Below are 25,482 nucleotides of genomic sequence, written 5' to 3'. Positions count from 1 at the left end.
CCTTTGCAGGATCTCAGAGACACTGTGTTGAAAATCTACAGATCTAAAGAAAAAAAAATTAACGATGAACCAGAGGCAGTGGTGTGAACAGGTTATGTTTGAAGATATGAAAAATGATCCCAAGGCAAACTATGAGGCCTTGCCAAAGAGGCTGAAGAAGAAAGTTTCTTATTCAAAAGGCAAACAAGAGTGACAAGCTGTTATATCAGAAGCTGAATCAGGATAAAGGGAGAAAAGCAGAGCAATAAAAGGCAAGTGCTTGTAAATACCATGAATATGAGAAAGTGTAACAGCGTTAGGCAAACAATATTACAACAGCATAAGTCAGCAACACTTTAAATAGTTCTTAAGAAAATGTAGGCTTTGGAAATTTTAGAGGGGAAAAGACAAGACAAAAGTAATAAGACATCTAGCTGATAATTTTTGCTGTATTTACAGAAAAAAAAAACCTGTAGATGGTGTAATGCTTTTCAGCTTCTGGGCATGCAAAACAGTTGAAAGGATTTGGGATCTTTATTACAGCTGAGAGAAAAGAAAATCATGTTCTCCATTCCTGACCTTTTCAAGGGTTCTTTTCTTCTGCTAAAACATGCACATGTGCACACACACACATACTATGTGAATTAAATACATGGATAACTGTCACCACAGGTACGTTTTATTGTAAGGCAGGAAATGCAAGGAGATAGTCCCACAGTATTTTATGAAAAGGAGACTTCTGTGCATAGTTCTAGCCAAAGTAAGTGGTTAGATTTTGTTCGAAAAGAGGGTTTTAGGCATAATTCAAAAATTATCTTTTTGTCATATCATTGGCTTTGTTGCATAATTGGTTTTGTCATATTTCTTAGGCCAGACATATTTAAGAACATGTAATGCTTATAGTTTTTAACATTCCTCTCAGTTTCCTCTTACCCTAGTGGACTTCAGTATTTTAAATTACTGAAAAGGTCATTAAAAATTTTTAAAAACCTGTTTTCCAGTTGATGGTTGCTTTCATGGACATGATGTTCTCAGATTCTGTGTTCAAATTTTAACAATTCCCTGTTGTGGCCTTCTCTCTCACAGAAAATATATTAAAAAAAAAAAGAAAAAAAAAGAGGAATCAAACACTGGTGACAAAGCAAAGCAAATGAATGCCAAATTTATAAATTTATAACTATAAACAAATTTATATACTCATAATTTTGGGAGTTGATCATTTAACAAAGTTAATTAAAGACTGAAAACCCACATAGATCTCGTTCCTCAGAGAACAGTACAGATCTATTCTGCCTACTGTTTACTCTGGTTCTGCTTACTCAGTCCAGATTTTATGGGAAGATTGAATAAAAGATAAATCTTATTTTTTAGACATTTAATTCATGAATAAACAGAAAATAAACGAGCAAAGAATAAATTATTTTCATGTGGTCTTTCTATACTTTTTCTGCTCTTCTCACATACCTTGGAGAACTGCTATCAACTTGTAATCTTTAATTGATATTTAATCCATAGAGAAAGGGTAGAAGAATACAGGAGGTAAATAGCCATAAAAACTTGCAGTTACAAATTATTTAACATCATCAGAAAGCACTGTGAGTACTCTTTGAGCCAGTTACAAGGACCTGGTTATGCAATGGAATATGTAATATGCATACGTACAGCTTGTGTAAAACATAAGTAGAGCAAAATACATAATATTGGCAGTAATTTTGACAATGCATTTGTAAATTAAATCTGTTTATGACAGATAACAAGACGCATGCCCTCAATGAGAATAGTAAGGTTGGCTGTGGAGCATATTGATATAATTAATATAATATATTATTGCAATATATATTATATATATATTGTTATTTATAAAAGTATATATACCATATATATATGATACATATAATAATATGTTGTAATATAATATTGCTAAGGTATTCCAAATATTAGATGAGATAAAATACTTTGATTTGGTTTTGCTCCTAATTCCAGTGAGTAAATTATCCTTTACAATACACTTCATAACGTTAAACATGGAAACTGCACTTTTATATGTATTTACCTGCAGCAAATTTTGTATGTTTTCTTGACGAATGAGCAGCCAGTGTGGTTATCTAGTAGTAATGATATTAATGTAATACAAAATAAGAACTTTGTAAAGTAGAGCTATATTTTATATATATATATATATATACAATCTGGACTCAACCTAAAATCCCCCTTCTCTTTGCTGAACATAGGAACTTGGATACAAGAGACACAGGTAAGACACATTCAGTTGTGAATTACAGGAGTGAAAGAAAGAGGGAGACAGAGCATACCACTGACAGAAATCCCGTAAGAGTAAGCAGACACCATACTCATGAGAAATGGCTGCATTTAACCTGTGATTCTGTCTATTGCTCTTAGGTAATACCTAAGTTTTGAGAAACTTCTCTAGTAACTCAGGTCGCATGTATCTTTGGCATGGATTTAGTGCAGTAAAAGGCAATGCTAGAATGTTGATGGGGTGTCATAGTACCTTAAGAATGTCTAAAACAAATATAGTACAAACATTTATTTTTCTTTTTCTTTTTTTTTTTCTTTTTTTTTCTCAATTGGTGGGGCAACAATATGTTCCCGTGCAGATACCTAAAATGAGGGTTGAAGTGGCCTAATTTGCCCTTTTTGCTATGATGTGTTGAATGCATTTTGCACTAACATATAAAAGTTTTTTGGGGGATTTTATGTGTCTAGCTTAGGCATTCATTTTACTTTTTAATTTTACAGTATATGTAGGCAGGAGATGACTCTTTGTCTGTTGTTTGTTTAGGGAGCTTGGGTGCTTATTTAGGTCCACCAGTTTGCTAGTGCTGTAGAGCCTTGTGAAAGGAAAGCTAGTATTAGAATGAGCAGAAATGTATTGTGTGAAAATACCAGAGGAAGCAACCAGAGAAGGACATAAGAGGCCGATGTTAATGGCACTGATAATGTTGGTTTTGTTTAAACCATACAATAAACCATAAATTTACTTTCCTGTACAGTGTCAAACTAGACTTTGTGCAACTGTACCTATAAGGTAAGTATGTGTCAGGAGTCTGGATCCCAAAGTTGATCATTAATATTGTAATGGACTGTTTATTTCAAAAGAGAGAATGCACATGGAGATTATGTTCAATTATGTGCAGACAGACTGTGATTCAGAGCTACTGACAAGGGACAAGTCCTACCTTCAGGATGCTGACACTTTAAAATATCTTAGGGATTTGTATGTTTTCCCCTCTCACCATCTGTCCAAAGGCCAAGTAGCTTTACAGGATATTTGTTTTCACTGGAGAATACTGCTTCTTGCCCTACCTCACACTTCTTGGCTCTCCAGCTACATCATGAAGCTGATGTGGGTCCATAGCTGGTGCTCTTGGGGTTCTTCAGAACACCTGTGGAGCAACTCCCTGCCTAGTTTTGGGATCAATAGCTGTTGTCTTTCACTATTATTAAACACTTAGAGAAGAAATTGCCGTTACAAAATACTAGAGGAATCCCTGATTGGAGCAGAAAGCAAAGCAGAGCAGGCCTGATCTTTCGGCTTGAGGCTTTCCCCTGTGATGAAAAAGAATTTAGCCCTACTCCTCTTTCTAGCCCATCTGCATGCTGCCCAACTTGACTGATCTGTTGTGCAAGTTCAGGCACTACTTGGGGAATTGATCCAGGTTAAAAAGTAATCCTACACAAAACACGGCACAATACCCAGGAACAAAATGTTCTTTTTTGTGATGCGGTTGGCAAGCAGGTTTCAGTGAGAAAGGTCTCAGGCAAGATTTTGTTTCACTTTATCTCCCAGAAAAGCTTAACAGGAGCACATACATATGTAGAACCCAAATAGTCCATTCCTCGTCTGAGACCAGGTTTGACCGGTTCGACCCCACTGAGGTGGGGGGCAGTGGATTCAGGCTGTTCTACGGAACTACTGACACTCAAAGTTTGAGGTAAAACCAATGTGGACAAAAGTTCAGTGGGAGTGGAGACAAAAAAAAAAAGGAAAAGTTTGTATTCACTTCTGCTCCTCTCTACTCCTCTTTAATAATGACGTCAATAAAACGAGGAACAAAAATTAAAACAAGCATTTGAATAATTTCACCAATCTCTCTGGACTGCTTTAACCTTTTCATGGGTTATGTCAGTTCTCTAATCTCTGTGTTAGAGATAAGCAAATGTTGAACGGAAGCCAAACAGCAAGGTGTATGTGAGTGCACGCCTTGGTTAGATAGGAAATGTGACCGCTCAAACCTCTCTTCGAAGTACTCACGTTCACTGAACGGGGAAGGAATAACATACATCTCTGTAGGCACCAAACAGAGAGCAGAGAAGGTAAGTGTGCCTGAAATTATTGCAACTGTAGATCTGTGAGTTAAATGATGCTATACTGCCCTGCCAGTAAAATGAGAATAGTTGTGCACGGAGCTCTTTTGTCAAACATTTTGAGAAGCCCTGCGGGAAGGAGATGCATAGAAACAGGGGCTGTGCTGGGCAGGAGTTCAGCCGTGAGGAGCTGGGTGTCTGACAGCTGGTGCAGGACAATGAGTTTTATATCGGTTTTCTGTACGATTCAGCAAGGGATTGGAGTCATGGCTGTGAGGCAGTTAAATGAGCAGAGTAGAAGTGTACGGTCACTGCGGGTGCAGGAGGTGAATCAGGGGACACCTTTATGTCTGCAACTGGAGGCAGATTGCTAGATGCATTTTTCAGATTCATATCTGGCCGGTAAGAGCATATTTGAATGCTTATTTCTTCTCCCATCAGATATATTAGACCACGAATAGTCTCTCCAGACAAAGAGGTGAGGCTATTTTTCCTCAGTATGTTTTTTATTGCATATTCATACATGTGTAAGAAAGCTCTTTTTTTTTTTTTTTAAAAAAAAAGAATAATGTGTCTTCCTTTAGTTTCTCAGAAACTCTTCATTCTTCCTCTATGTATCCATAAAAATATTCACTCATTCCCCATATCCTTGCATTCTTAGGACTTCCCCAGATTCAAGTCATGACTTGAATTCAACTGTGTACCAATTCCTCGATCTCTAAGTGAGGTTAATGCTGCTACTGCTCTTCAGCCTTGTTTCTGGTGCAGTTAATGACTCATCAGTTATTTAATCTGGCTCTATAAAAGAACCCAGGTATATAAAAATAGATAAAATTGAAACTTTTTGCTTGGCTGTTCCACCGATGTGGCTGAGATCAGCTAGGCATGCAGTTGTCCTACAGACGATGGTGATGGTGGCGGGCAGCTGGAGGGGAGCGGGGAGCATCAGCCCCAGGCTGAGCCATGGAGTCAACCTGGGGGGTGTCTGTGTGTCCTCCTGTGGCCATGCCATGGCAGGAGGTTACCTGGGCGAGCAGCTCGCGTGCCCCATGCTGCTCCTTTTTGGCAGCTGCCTCCAGGTGGAGCAGCTACCAAGGGCCCAGTGGCAGCACAGGCCCCACGGGCAGTGTCCGTGCGCATGCACGTGCCTCACCGGGAGCAGTCCGAGGGTGTTTCTCAAGACACCCGGCCATGAGCTGAGCTCACAGAGCAGGAGAGCCTAAAGAGAAGAGAAGCTGAGCAATAAGGGATGGGATTGGTGGCCTCATTTCCAAGGACTGTCTGCTGTGATGAACCCGGGTCACTTGGCTGGTGGGAATTGCATAAGCTGCTGATTTGGCAAATCTGAGCTACGGTGATAGCCAGGTGATGAGGCAAGGGCAAACACTGCAGGCAGAGAGGACAAGGGACGGATCACCTACACTTTGCAAGGGGGAAGGCAGGGGACAGAAACCTGAATAAAACTCCAGATTGAAACGTCTCTTTTTCAAAATATTTTTCAACCCAAATGAAATAATGGTTGTGATATCTAAGTCTGAAAATGGACTTGCTCATGTCATTTCTCCTAAGGCTTGTACGTTGTCTGAAGTACATCTGCTCACTTGGGAGAGAGAGACCTGGATGTTCAAGTCACTGAAATCCATGGATGTTCAGCCCAAAGGGACACAAACCCAAAACTTCAAACCTGGATGTTTATTTTGCTTTTGCTCAGCTAGAAGAGTTGGTCTCTCTCTTCACTCTGTTTCTCTTGCTGTTTCTCCCAGAGAATTTGTTCTTCCCTACAATGATCATTAACATATTTTTTTTCTGGCAAATATGCAGCAATGGTATTAAGATACAAGAATTTGTCATAAAAACAGTAGGCATGTTTGAAAACTTACATTTATGCCTACCCATCCCTGTTTGTAGAAATTATGCTTATTATGGGAGAAGCACTGATAAGGAGACAGAATAACTAGGAGGCAGAAATTAAAATAAAACATGCAGAACACAGTTCCAGTCACAAAATTTAGAAAGGGAGCTTGGTTAAGCCAGCTCTGTCTAACAGGTGATGACAATCCAAAGGAAACTTTGTAGTTGCTCAAATCCTGGAGAAAATTTGACAAATGATTTTTTACACAGGTTACCTTTAGTTATGTTAGTTTTTACATGTGTATAACATACACTTGAATATGAATAAAGGATCATGCTATATATATATATATTTTTTTATATAATTATTATCATTAGAAACATGTCCTGATATTCTTGTGAAAATATGAAAGTTAAATTTCAGTGTATTGTTGTAGCAAAATTAATTTTGCTAGAATTTGCAAGAACCATTTTTTTTGTTGTTTTTTGAATTGCACCTTTGGTGTTTCATTTTGTTTTGCTTTGTTTTCCTTTGTAGGGTGGAGTTTTTTGTTTTTTGTTTGTTTATTTTCTTTTTTTTGTTTTCCTGTGAGATGACAAAAAAACAAAAAGGTATAATTTTATATTTTCTTATTGCAGCTTATTCACCAATAAGAGACAAAAGATTAACAATGGAACCGTCAAAAGAGTTTATGTTCAAGTACAAAGGGTTTTACTTCGGTGTAAATACTTCAGTCGAGCACGTAGCTTCTCTGGAGAATTTTGAAATCAAAGACAGTGACATATTTATAGCTACTTATCCCAAATCAGGTAAGAATGGAACTGTTTCCAAAGCGGAAATAAATCTGCCTTTATTCAACTGCCTAATCACAGATGTGCCTAAGGTTGTTAGGTTTGCTTTTAGACCTGAACCATCTCTGAGGATATGCAGTGCAGCATTAAGTATGAATCCTGCATAGCCATGGCCTGAACAGCCAGACACAAGATTCCTGCTGTCCAACTGAGTTGATCTACCTCAATCTTTGACTCAGTGCTCAGAGCAAGCTATGCCCAAAACAAGCTGAGTTCCTGAAGGTACAAGAAGCCTGTGGAGAGGTCCTGAGTGGCAGTGGTAGGGGACAGAGAGCCCAAGTGATGCTAGTGATGCTAACTCATCATCAGGTGGTGCTGGAGCAAGCTGTCCAAGAAGGCAGAGGGTCAGGATGGGAAGGCAGGATTTAAGGGATAAACATGTTAAGGCACTGAGATGAGTGCATCTTTGGGAGTGAGAGTTTTGTGTTGCAAAGTGATGGGGTACCCAGTGACAGGAAAGAGTTGGAAGATGATTCTGAGTCATGAATTGCACAGAATATCATCTACTTCCCATTCACATCTTTTCCTCTGTCCTGTTCCCCCATTTGTTCTTCCTCACCAGCTATCTAAAGTGCCCTCTAATCCTTCTGTTGAAGCTCCACCTCTGTGCAGAAAAATTGTCTGGGCTGATGATGACTAGCAGAGTAAGACAGTCATCACAGCTCTGAAATCACCATTTGTGCTTTATAAGCATGGTGTTTGTTTTGTGGCATCTTACAACACTTTTCAGGAATTCAGGAAGCAAAAGTCTTTTCCTAGATCCCTTCAGGATGAGAAATATTTTTAGGAGTGTGGACCACAGAGATGAAACAGCTCATGTTTCTACAAGAGAGTGAGGACAGACACAATTTGTGTGGAAGCTGAGTATGCTGTGTGAAAGAACTGAAGGTTTAGTTACCTGCCATGGTTTTTATGTTTGCTATCTTCAGTATGCAAAGCTGTATTTATATTCACAAAGTGAAACAACTACAACTGTGCAGAGGCTGTGTTTTTGACAATATACTGTCTTTAATTAAAAATGAAAATAAATAATCAAATAATGTTCAAACAAAAAGGTTTTCTTCTCAGGAACTGTGTGGACTCAGAACATTTTGAGCTTAATACTTCATGAAGGCCACCGAAATGGAACAGAAGATATGGAGCTCATGGACAGAATCCCATGGCTGGAATACAATATAAAAAATAAGGATTTTGCAAGTCTTCCTTTGCCTCGTGTTTTTGCCACCCACCTGCCTTACTACTTACTTCCAAGAGACCTGAGAAACAAAAGAGGACATGTAAGTGATGTTATTTTTACAACGTACTTAAAAACAATCAGGAAAATTTGCCTCAGTGATTTTTGTGGCAGAGCTCTGCTCACAGGAACTATGGAAGCAAGTCTGTAGTGCTGCAGTTAGGTACTTCACTGATACAGGAATAGTGGAAAACTGCAGTGTTCTCACCACTTTCTTCTCAATCCCAGTGAAATTTGAAAGAGAAATCTCCTATGCAGAAAAGAGGATTTGAAATCCAAATGATGCCCAGAAAAGAATGGGAAAATTGACCAAAATCACACAGAGCACACATGTCAGAATATATATTGTGATTTCAGGAAAATCTTGCTTGGGGGCATCTTTCCCCCCTCTGCTAGAATACATTATTCAGTTTGTTCTTATTTTATATCAAACCATAGAAAGACATTTTTTTTTCTCTGTGATTTCAGCTCAGAGCTTTTGAACAAGATGTTCATTGAACTCTCCTGCAATGTATCTAGGAATCCTTATTGGAAATACACCTTAGAAATAATGTTTTTGGTTTTGCTAAAGGCAATTAGAGAACTCTGCAATTAAGCAGGAACCTAAAGATGTAATTTTACCCAGTTAGAAACACAGTTTGAGAGTGGGGCTATTCTCTCTCCCCGCAAACACCTGTAACCTCGTAAGGGCAACATGCCTGTCTGAGAGGCAGGAGGGTGCCTATATACCAGGAAGTGTGGTCTTTGCCTGAGGTAGAAGTCAGCAATAGCCAAAATAACCCTTGATTTTAACAGGGATTTCATTTAAGATGATGGGGCTCCCCCTTGTCGTTCACAATCTTCCTGCATGCTGCCTCTGGCACCAGCACCATGGAACAGCAGTTCAGGTCACAGAGTATGAATGCTGTCAACACTGTACCAGAGCTGTGATTTACCAGAAGTTATTGTACATTTCCTCATGAGTACCTGCAGAAATGTGATGCTGAATCAACTTAACAGGAAATTTAAAATGATTTTGTAGTGTTGATATTTCAACCTGGCTGCCTTGCACAAGTGAAAAGTATCACTGTAACGTGGACTCCATGAAGAATTAGCCACAGGCACTGGACAGCCACAAAGGGAATGTTTGCTGCACTACCTGTAAGCAAAATGACATTCTCCAGTATTTACTTAACATGATTGTCGCATTGAGACTGGTTTCTCACACTTTTGGTGGAACCTGTAAGGGCATCTATGGACAACTGCACTGATGGTCAGGATAACAGAGTACTGTAATATCTCTGAGACCAGTGTTCTTGTTGTTTTTCAGATTATTTATGTTACCAGGAACCCCAAGGATGTGTTGGTTTCTTACTACCACTTTTCCAAATTCATCACCACACTAGAGGAAGTTCCAGATTTTAACGTTTTCATGGAGAGGTTTTTAGCTGGCAAAGGTAGGATATCTTTCTTACTTAAGGAGTCCAAATCCTGGTCCATGATCTCAGATTGAATAGAGATTAATTTTAACAATAAATACCAATTACCCAGAACTCTCAGCTATGCTGTAACCTGGATCCAAAGCTGCAGAGGCTGCCTGAGCTTGGCACCATTTTCTGATTAAATTTGGTCCAAAGGAGGTAGTATAGTCAAGGCATTGCTGCTCCCCAGCAATGTGCAAACTGTTTGTTTTATCTGCGTTGGATGCCGATTCAGAATGTAGCCATTATGACTGAGGAGCTCTTAACACCTTCTGCACTTGGTTAGTGGAGCTGAACCCATAGGAAAAGACAGTACAGGGAAAATAGAGAAGTAGGTTTTTGCTTCTGCCAGTATCAGTGCAGGTTGCCAGAAACCAGAAGGGATTTGCCACATGAGCATAAAGAATTGTCACCCATAGGCTGTGAGCATGCATCCCTCCACCCCCTGTAAAAAGCCCAACCCATTATGCCTTTACAGGCATAACTGCCTTCTGAGCCTCGGGGAAAAAAGGAACAGAAGAGAGGAAAGCCTACGCTCCTGTCCTCAAAAATACTGTAGATGCCAAAAAAGTGACTGATAATGTTACTGTTTTACTGTTAGCTGTTAATAGCATCTCTCTCTCTCTCTCTCTTTTTCTCTCTCTCTCAATTATTTTCCCTTGATAAGTGCTCGCCAGTTCTTGGTTCGATCACGTTGTGGGCTGGTATGGCCATGCGGAGGATTTCAATATACTCTTCCTTACCTATGAAGATATGAAAAAGGTGAGGTCAATTATGTCACTGTATTCAAGGTTTTCTCTTCCCATACCGAATGTATTTTCAGGTTGGTCTTAATAATTATATTTTATATTGGAAAGTGCTTAGTCCCTTATGGAGTAGAATCAAATTGAGACTTTTGAGAGAATATAGTCATTTTTTCTCATTGGTGCAACATTTTATCAACCACTAAAGAATTATTGGATAGATCACCTTCTAGTAAGACAAAAGTAATCTTCACCACGACCTCAAAAAAAAAAAAAAAAAAAAAAAAAGAACAACAAAACAAAACATTCCGAAATAGTACAGGACAAGACTTTTGTGAGTATCCTCAACACAAACATCGTGCTCATAAGAACAGTTCCACTAAAGAAAACAAATGCTTAAGAGGCAGTTGCTAAGGCACTTGAGGAGCTCTCAAATTGCTGACCAAATGTTCCCTGTTTGGTGTCTGCCTGGGTCTTTGTGCAATTTCTCCTTCCTCCAAGGCAGCTTGCTGCCATAGGTGGCTACAGCATCCCTGCTCTTGAGAGCTCAAGACATGCAAGTGAGATTATGCTCTCATAAAAACCATGGCCCGTTTTGAACCTAAATTTATGCCCTTTATGATCCTATATTTAGTTCTTTGCATCAGCAAGACGCTTCAAAGTAATATTATTGCAGGATCTCAGAAGTGCTGTGCTGAAGATCTGCAACTTCCTAGGCAAGAAGCTGAGTGAAGAGGAAATAGAAAGCGTTGTGAGACAGGCTACTTTTGAGAACATGAAGAAAGATCCCAGGGCAAACTACGAGAACCTGCCAGATGACATCGCAGACAAAAAAAAGGGTAGATTTCTACGAAAAGGTAAAATGGAAGCAGTCCATTGTTACAGCTATCCAATTCCTCTTCTTGGTGCAAGATGTACCTAGGGCTTATGAACTTAGCTGGAATGCCCCATTATCAGAGGGAGAGCTCAGGTTAGCCATGATTAAATCTGTAAGAGCTGTTTTCTTGCTAGGGCATCACTGATTTTACCACATTTTCCTAAGGATGATAAAACATTATGTTTTACTGATTGCAACAGAAGTTGCAGAAGGCCTGCCCAATATCAGAGAAGATCTGAGGGTTGTGCTGAACCAGGGGTAAGGTAGCACTTTCTTACTGGGGGCTGACATGGTTATGAGCAATTTGCTAAATGGACAGGTAGCTTTCACTGGGGAGAAGAGCCTCTCCCAGACAAAAAAATAAAGATGGTGCTTCAGGGCCTCCAAGAGACTTACTATCTAGACACAACGGTGAATTTGATTTGAACAGTGACGGTCTACCTGGAGAGGCTGTTTAAGGATGAAAATAGTGCTGCCCTCCTTCACAGATGTTTTTTCTTGCTTTTCAAGGCAAGAGTCATCTTCACAGTATGAGCATAGCCTCTTTTACCAACTACCCTCAAGGTGAATACAAAGCATCCCTGGTCTCCTGGGTTTGTGTCCTGATGCACAGTGTAGGAGGAGACCTCCAAAGGTTAAAGAGTGGTGCACTCAGAGAGGAAGAAAAAGAAAAGAGGTGTTACTTTTAACACTTTCCCCCATCTCTTATTTGATCTCAGAGGAATCACTAAAAAACAGAACCAGTGAGCTTAGTGACCTTATGAGGAGACAGGACTATATGCTGTGTTTTATTCACATCACCTAGTTTTGGAAGTGTGTCCTCCAAAGAGCACACGCAGTCTCTCTCAGGGGGCCAGCAACTGAGAGATGCTGAGGAAGCCAGGAAGAGCTTCCTGAGGATAGCGCTTGCTGTCCGCAGGCTTTCAGACAGGTGCATGTTCTGCTTCTCACCCCGCTTTGTTGCTTCTTTCCTCAGGCACTGTTGGAGACTGGAAAAATATGATGACAGTGGCGCAGAGTGAAAGATTTGATGAAGTACTTAATGAGAAAATTAAGACCCTGCCCATCAAAATCACCTGGGATATTAACAATGAAATGTAGGCTGGTTTTGAGTCTCATCATCCTTTGGAGTTTACAGTGGATGGATGTACCTGAAGTTCTAGAATAACAAAATACATCAATTTTCAGTATGTTACTCAATTCTGTGTTATAGAAATAACACTGTAACAGCTCATTCAGAAAACATGACTTGTCTGAGAGCTATTCAATTTCATCAGTTTCCTGTTTGTAATTTTATAAGATTTTTCAGTTAATTTTCAAAGTAAACTGTGAGTTCCTTTCTTTGTGTTTGCTTTTACATTCACTGACTTTAATAATACCTAAGTTGTAGAAAGCCAAGTGAAAATAGATTGGTGTTAAAGATAGTTTAAAAATTTTATGGAAATGTTTCTACTTGTGAATTTCTTGAGGCTTCTTTTGGTAGAACTTTAAATGTCTGGACTGGAAATAAAACATTGACTGTCTGTGCTATAATTCTGGTTTCGTATGTTTGAGTTTCTATTAGCTTGGTAAACACAAATACTCAACTCTTAGCTATTAAACTGGCCTTTGTATTGCATTCCCTTTCAGCACAGCCTTACTCAAGAGGGCAGAAGGAAGGATCATGATCTAAGGAAGAAACGTTTTGTTCCAACATTTTTTTTTTTTTTATGTTTTTTTTCCAGACACCAACTGCACTCACTGGTCCCAAAAACCAGATTGTTCTTCTCATTTTCAATCCATCTGCTTTAGCCTTCTGACACGTTCTACCTGCTTTTTGCTGGACAGAATTATTTCATGCACAGCATGCTCTTGGCTCCTTCAGTTTAACACAGGTTACCTCGTATTATTAGCTTACAAGTAGTTTTTTATATACTCCCAATGGTACAGTTAGATCATCTTTTCTCCTGGAACTTCACGTCACCAATACCAAGAAAACTTACAACAAAACCCCATGATTTACAAAATTGCTACACCCCCTGGTATACAAATTTGAACTTCAGACATGGGGACTGGTGATTTTTTCCACCTGTACATATTTACCCTGGCCACAGAAAACATAAAACGAGTTCAAAGTCAGAAGACTAATGTGGGCCTTCTGATGAGCTTACCTTCAGTACAAATAAAGCCAGGTACAAGCTGGACCTTGATCTTCCACTCTTTTTCCAATGGTAGAATATACCAAAAAGTCCCATTGTAGTAATAAAAAGCCACCTACCCCTCATACCACCCACACAGTGTGCCACAGCCCACTGATACCAGCTACCTCTATCAGCTGGCAGATTTCACTAGCATTCAGTGCTGAAAGGAAAATCATGTTCATGGCAATAAATGCACCTATGTGAAAAAATTAAACCTGTGAAGTCTCTCCTCTGTCTTCTAATTGGAGCAAAGTTGCAACGCGCTGACGGGATAATAAAAAAAATAAAACAAAAAACCTATCAGATTTTGCAATAAGAGAGCACAGGTATGTGTCTGCTCTTTCTCTCAGGATTCAGGCTATCTGCAGATTGGATCCTGGAACAGTCCACTATCTGGTCCAAGAAACTTTGGACTTACTTCAGCAACCACACAGTTAAAACTGGAGGTACTTAGGACACATCTTATCCTGATGGTTAAAAGCAGAAAGACTGAAGTTGAATCTCCCCAGGGAACTGTACTAGAAGCTCTGCCTTTTTGGCCAAAACACACTAACCACTGACCTATTATTAACGTAGCAAATCAGAAGAGCATATTACCCCAAGGTCTTGTTTGCCTCAAAGCAGGCAGCAATCATTGCACTTTTGTATGAAGTCTTGTCTTTGCAGTATGCCAGATGTGGCCTGAGATGGTATTCCTGCAGCATCTTGCTCTAGTGGGCACCTTCCTTTGAATTCTACTAGGGCTCTGGCATAAAGTTTAGCAGGATCAAACCTGGATTAGCTCTGGCCCCATAGTGCAGCATTGTAACCCATAATAGTCTCTCTACATGGATTACAGCGTAAACTTTGGACTTGCAGATTTAAAAGCAAGATACAACCATGGTTGTCAGCATCACGAGTTTGACTTACTAAAATTCCATCAGAGTTAATTGGTGGGATTTTATCAGACTAATACGAATTAGACTTCAGTTTAACTCAAACCAGGTAAGCAAATTTTGAGTAACTCACCTAAACTTCTTTCACTAAAAAAAGCCCACCTTTCAGTCCGTGTCAGCAAACTAAATCACACAAATGTAGCCGAGCCCACTCTCAGTCAAATTCCCTTTTATTTCACAGATGTTAATTGATAATAAAGCTAAACAAATCAGTTCAGTCTATGTTCCTGAAACTTCTGTCAAAGACTTGAAGAAATGGACTTAAGCAATTTTTTGTTATTTCAATCCTTAGCTCCTCTGCTCTGAAAAAAAAGATGCAAGTAACAATGAAAAATACATTTCTACATTTTACCTTGAGAGTTGTAACTTTAAACTACACATCCTCTGCATAAAAAACAATAAATATGTTAGTGGGAAAACAGAATAGAAAATTCCATTAATCTAGAAATACCATTAGCAAGAAACTCGTTTTTCTCATTTAGATGATTCTCGCATCATCAGTGACTTACTTAGAAAACTTTTTCAGATTACCACATTTTGCACGGATTACACAGTATTCTTGGATTCGCTCCAGATTTAAGGAGAACTAAATAATTTTTTTTATGAAAAATATCCTAGTTTTAAACATATAAACTGACAATGGAAAGCAAACTTTTTTTTTCTTTTTTTTTTTAATGCAGCTGAATTGAGAAATAGCAGAAGAAAATTAAATTCAGTGTTGAACAGCATTTTAAAGTATACTAGCAATTGCACAGGAAGCTGGACACAGTCACTATGAAGCTTTCAATCCAACCGCATCTTTGGAAAAGTCAGATTTCATATCACATTAGCTTACAAGTTTTTGAGCATATTTGGTAATGTCTGCTGGAACACAGATCCCGCTTATTGCTTTGAAACATACATCATCATTGAAACCTAGATGCTTGTCTAGAGTTCTTAGGTGCCAAAATTAAAAAGATCAAATAGAGGATGGTAGGAACAAAGGCACATGGTTAATTTATAAAAGCATTTATAGGGTACTTGAACATTTATTTCTATCTATTAGAAACGCATACTTCTTCATCTTGAATACAAAAAGACACGACTACTGAAACGTGTTATACAAGGTCATCCTAAACAGATGTTCTCAAGTGGCATGAGCTGGTAATCTTATATATCATTAAATTATTTCTGGAATGAAATCTCTCATCTTGCATATGGAATTTCTAAACATTAAAGTTCAAAAATTCTTTATTCCTCTAAGCACGGACACTTTAGTGCAATCCTCTTTCCAAAGGTTGAAGCTGGAGCAGTTAAGGCAATCTACCAGAAGTGTTTTAAAATCCAGCAGTTTCTAATCATCAAGGTGCCTGGAGGTCTCTATTTGGAGAGCTGTTTCTTGAAACCTTCTTCCGTACCATCCTTCTAGCTGACGCAGTCTCAACCATGGCCTGTTTGAACACCACATTTCTTGCAGTATTTTTTTTTTTCTGGAGGTGCAAAGGGGGAAGGAGTCTACCATCAAGCTAGTAGCTCCATAAGCAACTCAGAATGGTTAACAGTGTAACATCCACTAGTCGATATGCAGCTTTACTGTATGTTAAGACTTTCACTGGCTGCCACCTTTACTGCCAACAAGATGCTTCAAAACCAACTCTCATTACATTCAAACTTACATGCACTCTATAAATACTGTTACTGTATTCTGCTGATAGTGTTTTTACATAGACTTTTGCCAAAAGCAAACTTTTTTTTTTTTTTGGCATGGAAGTTCATTGATGCACAAGAAATAAAAAAGGGCTTTGTAAAGCCTTTTCTAAACAAATCAAACTTCTTTTTTTTAAGAGGACTGTATCGCTCAGATTTATTTTTCTTCCCCTACAAAGTTCAACTAGTCTTTTTGAAACTATTATCCTGAACTATCGCAAAAGATTTTACTTTAGTAAAATGGAAATGGCTATGCCTTATTAGAAGGTGACTAGTGCTGCCAATCTGCAGCTGTTCAGCTAGTAAGTTGGGGCATCAGAACTGAACATTACTTGCAGCGTAATAAAATTTCAAAGAAAAAAAAACTGCATAGTATGTGATCCCTTTTATTCACTAAACTTGCCCATGCATAACCTAGTTGGAAGATAGCAGAACAGCTGCTCAGCCTTTCCATGTAGATGTGTTTAGTGACTGCTATGACATCTTTCTGTCTTGCTTCTTGTCATGTCTCTTCACAGGACACTTACAGAATTGGAAAGGAAAAAAAAAAAAAAGAGAAAATAGAGTATTTTCAGACAGAACAATATGCCTCAAATTTTTCATTTGAAATATTGAAGTCAATTTATTTATAATGAAAGTCATCAGAAGATGGTTCTCCTGGGTTTAAAATATTTTTTCTTTGAAAAAAGAAAACCAATACACACTACTACAACCACAGATGCTGTGGCTTTTCTGCCTGCCTCTCTCTCCTTATGTAAGTCCATACTGATGACAGAGCCAGTCCAAAAAAAAGTCTAATCGCTATCTAAATTAACAGGGTTGTAGTCAGGGTCATCCTCTTCATCCTCCAACTCTAAATCATCCATTTCTTGGAATAAAGATTCATCAACCTCCACACTGTTTCCAGCTGCAAAGAACAGGAAAATAATTTATTTTATGCAAGAAGAAGACAGTACCTGTTTATAAAAACGATGTTTTTATATTCATTCTTTGTACATTCATTCTTTGAAAAGAACGCCACTGAACATTTGCTGCGCTTTTTTTTTTTTTGTATTTTAAGCTTCCTTCTCTTACATACTCAGTCTTAAGTTATAAGTCTCTTCAGTCTTGCTTGAATCATAATGTTGTTTTTAACCTTCTTGAGTAAACTAAGTTCAGTTTGTATTGTTTAATTCTTATGAAACCATTTTCCATATAATCCTCCCTATTGCTAATTATTACTATTACTAATTATTAATATTAGTAATTAATACTAATAATTAGTGATACATACAAAAATAAATATTCCCATGTATTCTTAAGACAATTTTCCCAGAAATTCCCATATATGTAAAAAAACACACACAATGAGGAACATCAGAACATATAGAATTATTCTTTAAAAAGTATTTTCTCAGCAAGCAAATTTGAAAGGCAGACAACTAGTTTAGACAGTCACTAACATATAACAATTTTTTTTTTTAGGTTTAAATTATAAAAGCAAACTGAAGCTTCACATGCTTTCATATTTTCTTCTGAAATGATTAAAAGCGAACACATTAATCCAAGTCATTTAGGCACAGAGCCCAAATACAGAGGTGAAGTCTGTTCCTCTCTTGAGACAGCAAAATGTAGTGTCAATAACCCAACTTCATTTTAAGCATTTTGGGAGGAAGACAATGTTAAATTATGCCCTCAAACAAGAAGAAACAAATCCTCTATGACTGCCATTTCAAGTTTATATTCACTGACATTCATGAACAACTTTTTTTTTTAATTAAGTTGTTACATTCAAATAAAACTAGACTCTTCTGCCTGTGTGTTTTTGTCAATACCAAGAGACAATGCAGTTACATTAAAGGATTGCCCTAACTGAAAATCAGTCTTTTAAACTAGAGCACTAAAAGGAGGTACAGCAAATGAAATAGATGGTATGCAACTGTGAGTGGATTGATTTGATTCATCTTCAACAGACTTGCAAGTTTAACAGCTTTGGGCACAGGCTTAAAAAATGTTCAGCTGGCACCAGGGCATTATTTTCAGTAAGATAATAGACAAACCTACACAAAACAACAAAGAAATGCATTGCACAGAGGAAAGTAGTATTTAATTTGATATACAAGATGTTTATCATTGGTGTAGAAGTTCATGGAAAAGAAAACAGGACTTTGAGATGTGTGACTGAAATGGGGTCAAGAAGGCTGGCTACTAGAAAAAAAAAATTTGAGCCACTGTCTTTCAGTGGTGGAAACAAACAGAAATTTACCTTCCTCCAAGAACTGGATGTCAGATGTGTCAAGGTTGTGATCCATTTCAAACAGCTGTTTCCCTAGAAGTTAAAAATAAAAAATAAATAAATATTTACATATATATAACCAAGCAGAATTGTAAAATAAAAGCCTATGATCAGTCCTTACTGCATCAGTCCTCATCTTGCATTCCACAAGAAAACCTCTGTGGGAACTGGAGATAAGATACCTTCTCCATCTTTTCAGATGGATAGGGCATAAAGGAAAAACAAGTTGGATCTGTACACCAGTCACCAGCTCCTACATCTGTGAAGGGAACATCACATAATGCAAAGTAAAGCCTTTCTACTTGGGAGGTAGGGGAAGAAAAGGCCAAATCAGTAAACTTTCTGATGTAAATTCTTTCTGTTGTTTGACAGTACCCAACTATTTCTGCCACAACAATGCTCAAAGTGGTATGCCGTCTGGCATAAAACCAAAGAAGCTTAAACGTGGTTTGGGAACCTTAATGACTTCAGCAGAAATCTTGAACAAATTGGCTGTATTTAACCCAACGCAACACACAAGAAGACTTCACGAAACATGAAGAACAATAAATGAATACTGTATTAAAAGTTTAGTTACTACTACCTTCTTTCAGTGTCAAGATTACTCTTAAGGCTTGTCATGATATTCTGATAATATTGCAAAAGCTTCAGAACCAGTTTTATATCATACCGCTTAATTTATTTTTGCCTGCTTGTTCCTCTTCTTTCATTTTTTTCCTTTTTATTTCTAGGAGTTCTGCATCAAACTTTGCTTTCCAGTTTAGGAAATTCTCAATTGTAACAGGAGTGCCATGAAAACGTTGCTAAAAAAAAAAAAAAAAAAAGAGCAGAAAATAAATCTGCAAACATCATCAACCAGCACAGCTAGGAGTAAAGATAAGCATTCTCTTTCTTATTTAAATTACAGCATCCCAGACACATTTGCTTGCTGTGAAACATTCTGATAAAGTAATCCTAAATCCAAGCATATGCAAACACATTCTTACTTTTTTTTTTTAATTATTATTATTATTTTATTTTATTTTGTGTCACGGAACTCTCCCTTCAGAGAGCTGCACTGAGGTAGAAATTATTATGGAAAAATCCTAAGTACTACTTTTGACCTACAGTGAGTGCAATGGTTAGCAAAATATCGCTTATAGACGTTATCCTTAAATAGGCAGCACTTCTTATCAGCTCTTACGTGCAATCTAGACTGGAATTTTCTATAAAAATATAAATTTCTTTTTATATTTTTGGAGTTTTATATTTTTATATTATATAATACAAATAATAATAATATTTTATATTAAATAATAATAATAATCTTATATTTTTTGGAATACAAATTTCTGGAATTTTTCTATTTAAAAAAATACTCTTCTCTCTTGTTAACAGAGAAAAAGGGCTGGCAGGGATTTTTTTTCCTGCCATTTTCAGAAATACTGAACTTTCCAAGTTCCATTTCCCTCTAGCTACAAAGAAAGTGAAGACTTAAGTAGTTACCACAGCATATCCCACGTATGGAGAACTATTTCACAGTAATTGCTAGAAAACATGCGTAGGGAGAACAAACCATGCTCTGAAGACTGGTCCTACTGCTTCCACTCTACCCGCTCTGTCTACCAAGGAAGAGACACCTCCTTGGACCAAGAGCAGCCTGTATGCAGCACAGCACACACTATCCTTTTTTTATCCCCTACCCCCTCTTGCCTTTTCATACAAGAAACTGGCTACAGTGTCTTTTGTTTTCAGGGAAAACAAAAGCCAGCCTTAGGAAGTAATGCTAGAGGTGACTGTGAATGTGCAAAACATCTCTGGAAAGACTGCTTCAGAAAATGGTTTTGTGGGGGAAATCACTGAAACATCTTCTGGTCTGTAAATTTTAACTACATCAACTTTCAGCTGCACTGAGAGGAACATCTAGCCCAAAGCTGCTCAAATTTATTTGAGCAAAGCATCAAACCCATGCATAATAAATAAATAAATAAATAAATAAAATCCTTAGTAACTTTTTAGTTAGAAACAGTGTTTTACATACTTTCTCTTCTTCTTCTGCTTCTCTTTCTTTCTGTTTCTTCTCCTCTTCTCTTCGTGTTTTTATTTGATCCACTATTTCATTTAGTTTCTCCTGTACTGCAGAGACTAGAGTGAAGATCATTACCATTCCTAAATTTTCTTCTGCCTACAACACAAAGAAGGCAATCTCATACAGAAGGAGAACCTCATACCTTCTGTAGCTTAATGCACGTATCTGTTCAGAAAGCAGAACTGTGTGCAAATAGAAACAGCTGAGGCACCCTGTACCCATTTCAGAGGTTCACTGTAAAATTCAAGTCAGTCGGCCAGTTAATCAAGTTAAAGTTAGCCTCAAATGGGTGAGCAGCCAAACACTGATGATCTGTGTTCAGGTCATTAACATATTCTAAACATCAGGGGGGCTTTCTCATGAATAAAAAAATACCTACATTAGAAACACAACTCCCAAACCTGAATATCATAAATCTTAAGAGACAACAGTCACTAAGAACCTCTCTTCTCCTCAGATTAAGGCTTATTCCTTAATCCCTTATACACATCCCTTTGAGGTAGGAGAAAACCAAAAAAAAAATCAGCTGCTGGAAGAAAGGTTGTATGATGTAAACTGAAAAGAAAGAATAGCTAAGGAACACGTTATGACAATTTTAAGGCAGACAAGACTTGTCAAGAATTACTGAATCAAAAAAAAAAAAAGTGTTTCCTCCTCATACCTTCACAGTGTACTACTCTCTCTGATGCCAAGGACTGAAGAGTATCTTGCCTACCCCAAAACAGTTATGTTATTGAAAAGAACTAAGGCTAATGTAGTATTTTTTTTTAATCTTTCCAAATAAAGTAGAAGTGGCTTATTTGCACAAATACTATACATACACAGTTAAATAATTCAGTTTAAGACAGAAATGCCAAGAGGGAAAGCCCTATAGCCCTTCCATTTCATTGCTGTATCTGGGCACACTGAATTAGCCCTATATTTTACCTCAATAACGTCATTTACCTCATTAGTGTCATTTACCAAATTCCAAGTTCAAAGTCAGTCCTTACAGTATGGAATATATTTCAAATCAGTAGGCCATCCCTCAGAGAACAACTAACTTGAGGGATAAATTCTGGCTAAAATGAGAAGTGATATCAAGATCAATTGAGATATTCCATTTTCCTTACCTGTTGTTCTAACAGTTTTATTATGTCTGTGACATCATTATCTTCAAGGTTCTCCTGGGAGACAATTTCATACAGTGGAGTTTCATCAGGATATTTTTCTCTATAGGTAAATTTAAGGGTTGTTTGGACAGCTACAAGACAAAAAAATGCACATTCTTATAGTGATTACTTTATATAACTCTAATTGTATGTTCTTCTATTGCATCAGTAGCCTAAAGATTTTACAGTAGGAAAACAATCTTGTCTTAAAGGAACAGCCATCTTACACAGACATTAAAACTATATAAACAGATTTAAATATAACGCAAGAGTAGTGATCAATGAAGACTGTGAAATTTACCTTTATAGAAACTAATCCAGGAAATTCATGCCTGAAAGGACTTTAGGAAGACTTGAAAACTTTCCGCGCAAGAGTGGGCACCAGAGCAGTAACCTCTTTTCCCCTCCATCCCACTTACTGCTGGAGAAAACAAGGCTGAGTCCTAACAACCAGATCTAGACAGAATATCAGCACTCTAATGCTTTAAATTCTGGATACCTGGTTGGAGTATCAACCACTGCGTCAGGAAACAGGGTTCCACATGCATACTCTGACAAGAACAAAAGTGTCCAAAATATGTTAATAAGCCAAGAGAAGAACTTCTGAAGGATCACACACTCAACCTGACGCCATACAGAGCTAGGTTAAGAAGGAAACAAGGCCAAAAAGAATCAAATTCCTTCCTTTCGTGCATCCTGCCAGAGTATCAATGACAAGCGTTCTTTCAGTTCAAGACACACAGCTCTGGCCGCCCAGTTCACACACTTCAACACAGACACCAGCTTCATGCGGGGCTTGCTCCTTTAAAACTGATAATGGCAGCAGTTCCTTCCTTCTAATACAACCCAAAGTTCACCCAAAAGACACTTGCAGAGCCCAGCTGAGCACACTTGTGCTGACAACAGTAATTTCAAGTTCACCCATCTACCATCCTGAGAGCTAAAGCATTCTTGGATGGGCCAGACAGCCAAAGTATTTTTGGAGCACCACACAGCCTTTCCATACCAGAAGGATACCAGATGCTGATGGCCCCAGCAGCAACATTCTAAGAAAGCACCAATTACAGTCAGCCCTTCCGTAAGGGGAAGATATTTTGGACAGACGCTTCACAGGATGATAAAGTTTAAGAGCTGTCTGCACGCGCAGTGCCTTACTTTACAGTACTTGAGAATGTTTTTCTTCCATCTTAAACATGACAACCCTATTCTGTCTTTCACACACATCTTCCTCTGGGTAAGCCATAGCTCTGACCATCACGGAAAGGAACCAATCCAGTGAATCAATCGTAACGCATTGTTGAGGCTATCCTAAGTACAATTTAATAACCCTAAATAGTTATTTCAGCTTTCAGAAACCGCTCCACAACAATAACTAAATCAACATTTTACAGCAACAGTCATAGGTTACCCTGAAATGAAAAAGCGTAGAACAGACTGACTGGTCTGGGGCCAGTATGGACAGTTCAGGCATTAGGTTTCTAACACCATGTGAACGAAAAACTTCTTGTTTGATCTCCACAACTTTACAGTCTAGAGACAAGGACATTTATTTTTACCCAGCCTCTGGGAGAGAGCATCAAGGTTTCCTACAGTAGCTTAATAAATGTAAGATACTTAAAGTGGAAGTAGACTTTAGAAAAGAGTGGCCAGGTATATGGAAGCATAAGTTGAAACTGGTTATATACCCTAAAACTGAAAAATGGTTATAAACTTGTATGTTAATAATATAGGAGGGGAGACTATTCTTTTGTAAGATGTGATCAACTTACTTTCGTCATTTTCACCTGCTTCAGACGTCACAGTGATTGTGAAAGTCGTTGGCTTTTCTGACAATACTGTTAAAAAAGAGAGGAAAAAAAGAAAGATACCATAAATTAGACAACTACTTCACATCGCTAAAATTGAATGTCTCTAGGACTAATAAGGCAGAAAAGCACCTGGATACAGCGTTCAGGGCCTTTTCAACCTATTAAGAAATTCTTTTCAGTTAACAACTGTTCTCCTTATGGCAGTTTGAAGTGCTCTTTGAACAACAGCATATAACATCAACAATACCAAAAAGTTTTTCCATGAAAAGAAAAGAGTGCAGATCTACCTACCACTAGGTGACTCGTGTCAGAGCACCAAGTGTGTGCTGAAAGATCCCAAAGCTAGTCTGCTGTATTGTGCTAGATATGTACGGTAGGCATCCAGTGCATTCTTGGCCCTAGACTTCACAGTACGTCTGTTCCTTTTACTGTATTTAGGACAGCTTAAAGTAACAAATGCTTCTTAAAACAAAAAGATACGCAATGCCTTCAAAAGCATAGGTCTGGAAGTAGCCTAAAAGGAGTTTTAAACAGTCAATACCAAAAATTAAATCTGTGAGCAGCCAGGTTCACCTGCAAAAGCAAAGTATGGCCACGTTTAGTGCCCAGCTGGGAAGGAGGCTGTTAGAAGAGAGACAACAAGCAGTTTTACGTAGACAAAAAAAAAAAGGAGGGGGGGCAAGCTCTATAACCTACTGTTAAGGACTAGAGGGCTTCACCCCATCACCCAAGTGTGAGTCGCAGACCAAACCCTTGAACAGGGGTTAGACTGAATCACAGTTATAACCTATAAGTAATCTAGTAGATGTGATCTGTTAACTGAATTTTACATAACTGCTTATATATTGCTATTCCAATCTTTTTCCCTCCCTCTTCCTTTGGGCATAAGCGCATTACTTGACAGCACAGAGTAAGAATAGGAAGTATATGAAAACACGTTACAATCACTGACTCAGCATCCTCAGCAACCAGAGACCGGTTCACACAGCTTTGACAGATAACAGTGAAGAACCTAAGAAGATTTTAGGACGAAAGCCACGGAGAAGGGTTGCTGGTAACTGCCCTCACGAAGCACGGCGGGGCAGGACTCGCGGCGAGCACGCAGCCTGCAGGCAGCCCAGAGGAAGCCCTCAGCGACTCCCCGGCGCTCGCTCTCGGACCCGAGCCCCCCCCCCTCTCCCCGAGGCCCGCGCAGAAGGAGCCGGCAGCGCGCCCCGAGCTGCGCGGGTCCGGCCGGGCCTGAGGCGCCGGGGGCGGCGCTCACCGGTGAAGGAGTCGGGGTAGATGGACTGCAGGGCCTCCACCTCGTTGCGCTGCTCCTCGCTGTAGTCGGTCATCGCCCGCCGCCGGCCGCCCGCCCCCCGCGCCGCGCCTGCGCGCCCCGCTCCGCCAGCGGCTAGGCACGCCTGGCGCCGCCCCTGCCCGCCCCGATCGGCCGTGGATGGCTTTGGGCTGGGTGGGGGAATCAGGCAGGGAGGGTCTCCTCATCGCAGCGCCCAATTAGTGCAATTAACATTAACCTCCATGCCCATGTTCTGTGCTGACAGGCTGGGATCCCCCCCAGCTGGGGGTTACCTGCAGGGCTGGATAGCCTGCCAGGGCCCTACTCTACCGGTGTAGGGGCAGGCTGACTTCACCGCGACGGATAAAGCTCATGCTTCAGAAGTTTTTTCACCGTATTTTTATTTTATTTTTACACTTCAGTTGAAAATAGTAATTGGAACAAAGCTGGGAAACACGGAGGTTCATTTAAAAGTTACGCTTCCACAACGAGTAAAGGCTGACGGCTCACTTTTGCTTAATTACAAATACCTTATCATTTTATAGCAGTACCATAAAACAAGGGATAAAGTACAAAAAAAAAAAAAACACAAAATAAAGGTAGCAAATTTTTTTTTTCATTTGAACTGTGAAGACAGCACAGGATTTTGCAGAAACTTTCAGACATACAGATCAATCACATTTCACAGACTGCACACAGTTAAAACAACACCAAGAAACCCAAAGAATTTAAAGTGAAATTAGAGATTGTGCTCACTAGCAGATACTTTGGT

At 38.8% G+C, this 25,482-nt stretch overlaps 2 protein-coding genes across 2 annotated transcripts; one reads left to right on the top strand and one right to left on the bottom strand.

Annotated features, from left to right (window-relative positions):
* Nucleotides 1-64: 64 nt before the first annotated feature.
* On the top strand, nt 65-12,426 carry LOC118243989 (amine sulfotransferase-like). Its single transcript, XM_035538654.1, has 7 exons — nt 65-179; nt 6,799-6,969; nt 8,080-8,288; nt 9,555-9,681; nt 10,373-10,467; nt 11,125-11,305; nt 12,302-12,426. The coding sequence occupies exons 1-7, from the start codon at nt 65-67 to the stop codon at nt 12,424-12,426; spliced, it is 1,023 nt and encodes a 340-aa protein (XP_035394547.1).
* Nucleotides 12,427-14,592: 2,166 nt separating this feature from the next.
* On the bottom strand, nt 14,593-24,830 carry RWDD1 (RWD domain containing 1). The gene is made up of 7 exons (XM_035538604.2): nt 24,693-24,830; nt 23,390-23,455; nt 21,582-21,712; nt 20,422-20,565; nt 19,072-19,204; nt 18,372-18,434; nt 14,593-17,033 (listed from the first exon to the last, which is right to left on the bottom strand). The coding sequence occupies exons 1-7, from the start codon at nt 24,763-24,765 to the stop codon at nt 16,921-16,923; spliced, it is 723 nt and encodes a 240-aa protein (XP_035394497.1). The 5' UTR covers nt 24,766-24,830; the 3' UTR covers nt 14,593-16,920.
* Between the last annotated feature and the right edge of the window lie 652 nt (nt 24,831-25,482).

The sequence above is a fragment of the Cygnus atratus genome, chromosome 3, assembly GCF_013377495.2.
Source record: "Cygnus atratus isolate AKBS03 ecotype Queensland, Australia chromosome 3, CAtr_DNAZoo_HiC_assembly, whole genome shotgun sequence".
NCBI lineage: Eukaryota > Metazoa > Chordata > Aves > Anseriformes > Anatidae > Cygnus > Cygnus atratus.
This window is presented reverse-complemented; position numbering and strand designations above follow the sequence as displayed.